This window comes from Athene cunicularia (assembly GCF_003259725.1).
Source record: "Athene cunicularia isolate RWA chromosome Z unlocalized genomic scaffold, athCun1 chrZ_part1, whole genome shotgun sequence".
NCBI lineage: Eukaryota > Metazoa > Chordata > Aves > Strigiformes > Strigidae > Athene > Athene cunicularia.
In genome coordinates, this window is record NW_020799142.1 from 21218196 (window position 1) to 21226258 (window position 8063).

The window sequence follows — 8063 nt, forward strand, 5'->3', positions numbered from 1 at the left end:
GACAGTAAAGAAGTTACTGAATGAGAGGGGAAACATGCTCTTAGGAGGGCAGCATGTGCTAATTTTCTGTTGAAGAGTAGTTTCTTTAGAATTGGCCTTGTGATGTCCATAGTTGTGAACATGCTCACGCTGCTTGGAGAGCTAGAAATACAATTACAGTTTGTTTTTTCTTACTTCTTTACTTTTCAACAGAGTATTGAGAATTTGAAATGTGGAATGGTTGGTCTTTGCATTTGCAGGAAGAAGCTATAAAGAGACTGAATGTGGGTACTTTTATGAACAGTAAATATATTGTGTCCATAAATAGAATAATGAGTAACCTAATCAGAGTTTTAGCCAAGCTTGCCTGTTGTACTGTGATAATTGTCAGTTATCTTGGGCCCTAAAGCCAAGTAGATCCTTCCCCACCTTCCAACCTGTTTGATTTCGGAAGTGAGTTCCTTAGAGGAAGGAAGCAGTGCTTAGGTGAGGCACTGATCTTGGCCCAGTCTTCCCCAGTGCAGGCACTGCCATAGTCCACCACCTATTTCTTAAAAAAGTCTTAAAATGGTAACAGCAGTTCATCATGGTCATGGAGATAACTGTCAGTGTCAACAGTTGTAGGCCCCCCTTGGAGCCAGACGTAGCCATGTTCAAAAGCACAAAACAAAGTGATCCCCAGGAGTATTTCATAGGTGATAAGAAGATGCCAGAGGAACAGGAGTAAGTAGTTCCTTAAAATTCTTTGTTGTGTGTGAAAATTTTGTTTATAGGGAGAACAAAAACATATAGTCATTCTAGGTCTGAAAGTTGGTCACTAGACATGGGATGCCATTTCCAGATTGATGGACTACCCATTCTTCTTTCTTCCTAGCTAAGAAGCTGGTTCAGACAGGTCATTTTGATCAGTCTTCAATGGATTGTTATAATCTGTGCAAACATTTTTTCTTTCACTTCTCTTTGGACTAGGGAGAAGGGGGGAGGTGGACCACATGACCTCCAGAGGTCTCTTTCAAACTCAACTATTCTGTGATTATCTGAAGAATAAACTCTCTGTTCTGTATTACATTAATCAAAGAGCAGTTGCTTTGTGCTGGGTTTTGAATGTTTTGTACTTTGGCACGTGCAGCTCTAGGCTGTGTCCATTGATCCAGTAGTTGGTGTGTCTGTTGTAGCTGTGCTGTGACATTCCATGCAAATTAAGGTGCTCCAGCTGAGACCTTTTGTTTGAGAAATGCAGAGTTCCTATAGCAGAAGTAGTATTATGCAGATGTTTTGGTTGAGAAATGCAGAGCACCTATGGCAGAAGTAGTATTAGAAACCATGTCTGGCAAAGGTTGACAAAATATGACTTTGAAGTGGGTTTTAATACAGAGTAGTTCTGCTCACGCTTGCAGACAAACCTATCTGGTTTCTCAGATTGTCCCTTTGCCACATAACTTTGCCTGCAATAACATTCCTGACAAGGCAGCACAGTGCAGACTCCTGATGCTATGTCCCTAGGCGCAGGATCAAGGTCTGAGTTATGGTTATGTGCAGTTCCGATAGCTGGTCCAGGACTCACCTGGTGGTAAGGGGAAAATGCATCTTTGTCTCCTGCGGGAGAAGGGTGGGGCTGGAGGAGGAGGCTACTAGTTCTGGGAAGTAACACGGCAGAAAGGAAGCAAATATTTCCTTTCCTTTTCCCACATTATCACCGAGGTCTTGGAGGGGATACAAGCAGAGGAGGAGAAGAGTTTGTCGGAGGCAATAGGATTGGTAGAGAGGACGTGGGCAGACAGGGGAGTCCATATCTGATGGAGAAATTGAAGAGGTGCTGCATCTGCAGTAGCATCTAAATTCTTGTGAAGTTAATAGTAATGTAACAAATGTTGCTTTAACAGCTTTGTTTTCTGTCATTCCTGTCACCTTTTTTGCTTACATTCTCAAACATGACCAGAATACATTTTCTCTTTTGTCACTGACTGACTCTTACTGCTCCCGGATATTTGAGGACTTCATTTTATCTGGTGTTAATGTAGCACCAAGGCAATTTGGAATTCTATTCTTCTGAAAGCTAAAGCAAAATGGGGGTCTTTCAGACATTGGGGCAGACATTCATGCACATAATTAAAATCATTCAAACAGTTAAGTGTGCTTGGAATAGGGCTCTGGATTCGTATTTTATTGGTAATCTCCCATTGAAAACCAAGGTTAATTCATCCCCATGGTTATAGTTTGAAAGCTTTACTTAATAGGTTAAAACTGTTGACTTTGGAAGACTTAACTATCTGGATATAAAGTTGTTTGTGCTGTATGACTTGGAAAAAGATGTTATTTTAAAAGTGGAATGATTTGTTTTCATGTTACCTCACAGACATTTAAAGTTTGCTTAATGGGTTTCTTTTAAAAAAGTCTTAGTTTTGGTTTATGTCTCTTTTTCAATAGAAACTTCAGAGCTTTATATACAAAAAGTGAAATAGCTCTTCTGTTTTCACCGCTTGAGGGGGTGATTCAGTTTGATTACAGTGATGTATGGGCTAGCTCACCACCTACAAAATGAAGGCTTATAAAATATTTTTTTCTTACTTTTTGATCAGACAATTCACTTGAAAAAAAAAACAGATATTCTTACATATTAAAAAATATTCCTCTCATGTAAAGAAAGGTACAACTTTTAATTTTTAATTAAAATCCTAATTCCTATGCTGAGACCAAGCTGCAAGTATATGTGGTTGATTGTAGGCCAGGACTCTGGGAGGAGCACCCACTGCTCTGGCTTTGCACTGAGAAGGTTTTCTGAGCCTTCAGAAAGCCAAAAGGTAGGCACGATCCTGCTGGTGCTGCAGGCAACCTTGCCTGAAAAGCTTGACTAATTTATGGCCAGTGCAGGAAGTCGCAGGTGGAGTGCTGCAGAAGTCCCAGGTGACTGTTGGAGGTTGAGATGTGGGAGCAGGACTGTGGATGACCTTCCTTGCGCCCCTAGCTAACTGTGGCAGTTTGGCAGGTTGCAACCATGGGGTTTGCGTGGGTGAGACCTTGGAGGTGGCCAGCACAGTCTCTGCAGGCTTCTTAATTCAGACACAGAACAAAACAAAAATTTGGGGGATTGCAGGGAGAAAGTTGATCTCTCTGCAGAGAGTCAGTTTATTCTTCCCAGTTCCTCTTCACCAGATCCAAGTTGACTTGCATGGGGCTGTCTGTGTATCTTTACCTGGTTTACCTAGGAACAGCTGCATGGTGCTTGGAGAACCTAGTTGTTTCTCGTAGGGTTTTAGCCGAGTTTATGAGCCTTGAAAGAGATTTTTAGGTAGCAGAGTGTTGTCTGCACACATTATTACATCATAACTTAATGGGATCAGATACATAGCCAGTGGGCCTGTGTAGACAAGAATGGGTCATCCACATACTCTTGTTCTCACTCATTCATTATCTTGATTTTTGCATTACCTGAGGTACTGTCTGCCTCTCTTTCGATGCCTTCGGATTGTGGAGTGCTGAGTGTGTATAGGCAGCTAAGCGCTGTAACCTTCGGTTGGTGTCAGGGATGTGCAACTCCTGACAAACACTGGCTTCAAGAACAGCTGATAACCGAGGCAGTTACCTGTGGGGAAGGTGAAACACTGCACAATCTATAATCTCTTTTTTTACCGGTTGTTTTTGTTTTGCTCTCCTAGGTAACCTTTTTATTAGACAAATCTTGTATCACCCAAGCAGTTTGAATGCTAAAAGTAACTGAACTGTGAAGGCTGAATTGCAATTGCTCTTGGCAGCACCTTTTGACTTCCTGAGATGTGCTGTGACTTTGATGGAGAGAACAGTGCTCAGCCATCTTAAAAAGAAGCTGAAACACAATATTAAGGTGCACCAACTCTAGTGTTCATGACTAGGCTTTGTTATTCCTTGAAATTGCAGTGTGGCTAGCTAAACATTCGTAGGGCTTTTCCCATGTTTGATTGTTTTTTAAGGCCAAACAGGACAGTGACAACAGACCAAATGAGATTGCAAGAACATCTGCATTGGTCTCCTTTGTACCAGAGGTCATGGAATTTGTCCTAGCTGTTCTCCACAACATCCGAGAAGCATGTTGTGATCTGCTCTTAGTCACTGTAAAGCCCTCTCTGTCAAGGAAGTTTCTGAAAAAGTTAGGCTGCATCACATGACCTTTCAGCAATACTCACCAAAGGGATGTCATCTCCTAAATACAGGAAGACAACGGCAGGTAAAGCTTCTAATGCCACCCAGAGCAGTAGTAAAACATTCAGATTCCAACAGCTGTTGGATAACTCCCAACACAGAGGCAAGAGGAGCTTGAGATCTATGGGAGAAGGGGAAGAGAGTAAAACATGCCAAAAACTCTGCAACTTTGCTTCTATCTGTTTGTGGTTTTTCTGTGACTTGTCGATCTTCGGGGTGTGATTGCTGCTGTCAGGAGGATGTTGGGAAGCACTCTTCAATTCAATAACTCTATTTTAGGTGCTGTTTGTTATGAGGGATGGCCAGAGCTGACAGTGAGGCAAGGGGAGGGCAGAGCAAAATTCAGCTATACTTGCTGGCTTTATGAATGATATGTTAAAGCTTAGCCACCAAAAATAGTAGCTTCTCTGTGCCTCTGTGTAAATCTCTGTGGGACTGAAGAAATGATTCTGAACTGAAACACACTCTCCCTGAGGGACTTTTTACAGCACTGAGCTCAATTATTTTTTAAATGGGGGGTTTAGCCCTCCAGGGAAGCCATAAGTATGTCCATAGCTGAGCTATAGTGGGTTATATATTCCTGATTGTCCTCTTACGGGAATTCAGTAAAGAGAACAGGAGACTGTTCTCCATAGTAAATGTACTAGTAGCTGTTTTCTTTCAATCTAAGTGATACTGCACATTTTACTTTTGAATGTCTAAATAGTATTTGGCCACATCTAAGTTCATGAAAATTTTAACATCTTGGTGATTGAAACTGACCATTTTTGGTTTTTGGATCATGGCTGGTGCAGACATTTTAAGTATCTCTTGATAATTGCTTCTAATGTTGAGAGAGAAGGACTGAATCTTGGTTTATCTTAGGAGAGGGGAGAATAAGCAGACACAGAATAATTCATGTTGGAAAGTAGCTCCAGAAGTCATTGGGTCCATCCCGTGCTCAAGGTAGAGCTATAACTCCAAGTTAGATGAGGCTGTTGAGCCAAGAGTTGAGAATCAGGGATACAGAGTCCAGCCCTGCTGGGCTCCCAGTCCAGAGCTTAACTGGTCTTCTGGAGAAGCTGTTTTTTCCTTATGTCCGAATGAACAAGGCTTTTTCTGCAGAGCTGCTTTCTAGCCAGTTGGTTCCCAGCCGTGCTACTGAAAGGGGTTGTTTGTCCTCGGTCTATCTTGCATTTGAACTTCTTAAGGTTCCTGTCATCCTGCTTCTCTGCTGTGCTGAAGTTTGTCTGAATACCAACTTCCCTCTCCAGAGCATTAACCACTTCCCCCAACTTGGTTTCACCTGCAAATTTGCCGAGTGCTTCCCATCACGTTGTCTCTGTCACTGATGATGTTAAACAGAATTGGCTTGTAATCAGCTACGAGTTAGGCTTTGAACCTTCAGCCACAACCTTTGGAGCCTGATGGTTCAGGCAGTTTTTCATGTACCTTACAGTCCACTTGTCTAGTTGTTGTCTTCATAGTTAGACTACAAGCATATTAAGGGAGACTGTGTTAAAAGCCTTGCTGGAGTAAAAGGAAAATTTTGTTTTCCACAAAGCCAGTCATTCCATCCTAGAAGGCAATCAAGTTGGTTAGTCATGATTTGCTCTTCCAAAATCCATGGTAGCTGTTCCCAGTCACCTTTCTACTATTCATGAACTAGAAATAGTTTCCATGAGGACTTGCTCTGTGTTCTTCACCGGGACTGAAATAAATCTGACAGACTGTTGTTCCCTGGACTGTCCTGCTTTCCTGTGTTGAAGATGAATGTAACTTTTGCCTCCTCCAGTCAACGTGACCTGTCAAAGGTGAGAGAAGGCAGCCTACAGTGATCTTGGCCTGCGCCTTCTGCATGTTCAGATGAATCCTGTCTTGTCCCATCTACTTATGCATGTTTAATCTGTGTAAGTAGTCCTTAATTCACTCACCTGTTACTAATGAGAAGCAGTCTGAAAAAGAAAGTACTAGGCAGAGAGACATGGGATGCTTGAGAGCAGAACTTGCCAGTGAAGACTAAGGCAAGGAAGATAACCAGGTACTTCAGTAGTTCCCTTGTCCTGTATTATGAGGTCTCGTGCCCTGTCAAGAAGTGGGCCAGCATTCTCCTTATTCCCTTTTGTTGCTGACCTATCTACAGGCGCTCTGTGTTGCCTTTCCCATCCCTTGCAGGTTTCCCATCCCTTGCAGGAACTCCAGCTAAACTGTGCCCTTCCTAACTCCCTCCCTGCATGCTTCCTCTGTTGCTCTCAGATGGCCTATCCCTGTTTACACCTTCTGTACATGGCGTTTTAAGTTTGAGCTCACTCAGAAGTTATCCATGCCGCCAAACTTGCTTCCTGCTGTACCTTCTTGTTATCTTGCACACTGATCGTATGCTTTAGAGAGGTTGTCTTTTAAGTTAAAGCGTTTTTCCTGAGTCCTTTGGCATTTAAGGTAATTCTCCCACAGGCTACCACGTACCAATTTCCTGAACAAGCTAAGACTGCTGCTCTGAAATCCAGGATCTATAGTCTGCTATTTGCCTTTCTCACTTTTCTTATATTCCTATATCACCTCATAGTCACTCTGGTTAAGGCTACCATCAGCCTTCATGTTCTTAGCCATTTCTTTCTTAATTTGTACCATGTCCAGCAGTGCTTCTTGTCTGTGTAAAGGAGTGCCTGCAGAAAAAAAGTCTTTGATGCTCTCCAGATTGCCTGTGCCCTGCTGTTCTGCTCTTCCAGCAAATGTCTTAAAGTTCCCCAAGAAAACAAGCCTTGTAATTATGAGGCGTCTTCCAGTTGTTTAAAGAAATCTTTGTCTGCTTTCCCCTTTTTGACTGGGCAGTCAGTAGCATATGCATATCATGTTTAGCCCTTCTTCGCCACACCCCTGATTGTGATCCACGAGCCTTCATCCTTGATTCCTTGGATCAAGGATTTCTTGATTCCTTGAAATAGTGGGAAAACTGTGCAATATTTTTAAAAAGTGCTAGACACTTAGTAAACTGGTCAGAAAACATGTTTGCACACAAGAGGAATGTCAGATTAATCCTCCTCCCTGTGTGGCTTGTGATGAATATTTCCCCTCTTTTTGCTACCCTGTGTCTCAGACTGTGAAGTCTGTGTGGGTAGACATTGTCCCATACATCGGGTCAGTATGTCCCCTGCCCTACTGTAAAAAAGATAGCTGACCTGCAGGCACCACTACCTTCCAAAGATTGAAGGCATCATTGCATTAGTATTTCTGAATGTACCCTGCGTCCTGTCTTCATGAGAGCTGATATTTAGTGATACAGAGCACTTGCAAGTCAATTTCCCAATGGCAAAGTAATATGGGAATATCCCCATGCACCAAAACAAGGTTGGAAGGAAACCTGGTTGTTAAAAACAAGTGTATGTTTGTTCAGGAATCTCTCATTACCAGGAACATAGTGATTTTCCATGACAGTGGAAAAGATCATACTCTAATTGTCTCTGCCAAGTGCAAGGATTTTGAATTTCTGCGAGTTACGTAAGTAAGCTGGTTAGGACAACAGGGCAGGATGAAGGCGAAAGGAAATAAATGTAGATAAATGCATGATGAAAATAAATATTTAAATGACCTATTCAAATTACTTAAACATGTGGAAAGACAAAACATTTGCTGATTTTTGTTTTTCAATCAGGAAGAATCTTTACATACTCTTGAACAGCTGACAAATCAAATTAAGTCAAACCTTATTTTCTTTTTGTAGTATTTGATGGGGCTTCCTTGTTTGGGTTAGAAAACATGAAGATTCTCAGTGCACTGTGCACTCTTCTCTATACCTTCCATGTTGCAATCCCCATTTTTAGGCTCAAAATGTGTACGAAAACCTTAATCAGGAACAAATATTTTTCTAAACTACCCTGCTTCTAACATTCGGTTGTTTCTAGCTGTTGTGTTGTTCCCCCCGCCCCCCC

At 42.1% G+C, this 8063-nt stretch overlaps 1 protein-coding gene across 1 annotated transcript in view; it reads left to right on the forward strand.

Annotated features, from left to right (window-relative positions):
- Positions 1 to 4146: 4146 nt before the first annotated feature.
- PLCXD3 (phosphatidylinositol specific phospholipase C X domain containing 3) overlaps positions 4147 to 8063 on the forward strand; it is a 37521-nt gene continuing 33604 nt past the window's right edge. Inside the window, exon 1 of the mRNA XM_026865810.1 lies at positions 4147 to 4180. Coding sequence (XP_026721611.1) covers positions 4147 to 4180 — 34 coding nt within the window. The remainder of the gene's footprint in view (positions 4181 to 8063) is intronic.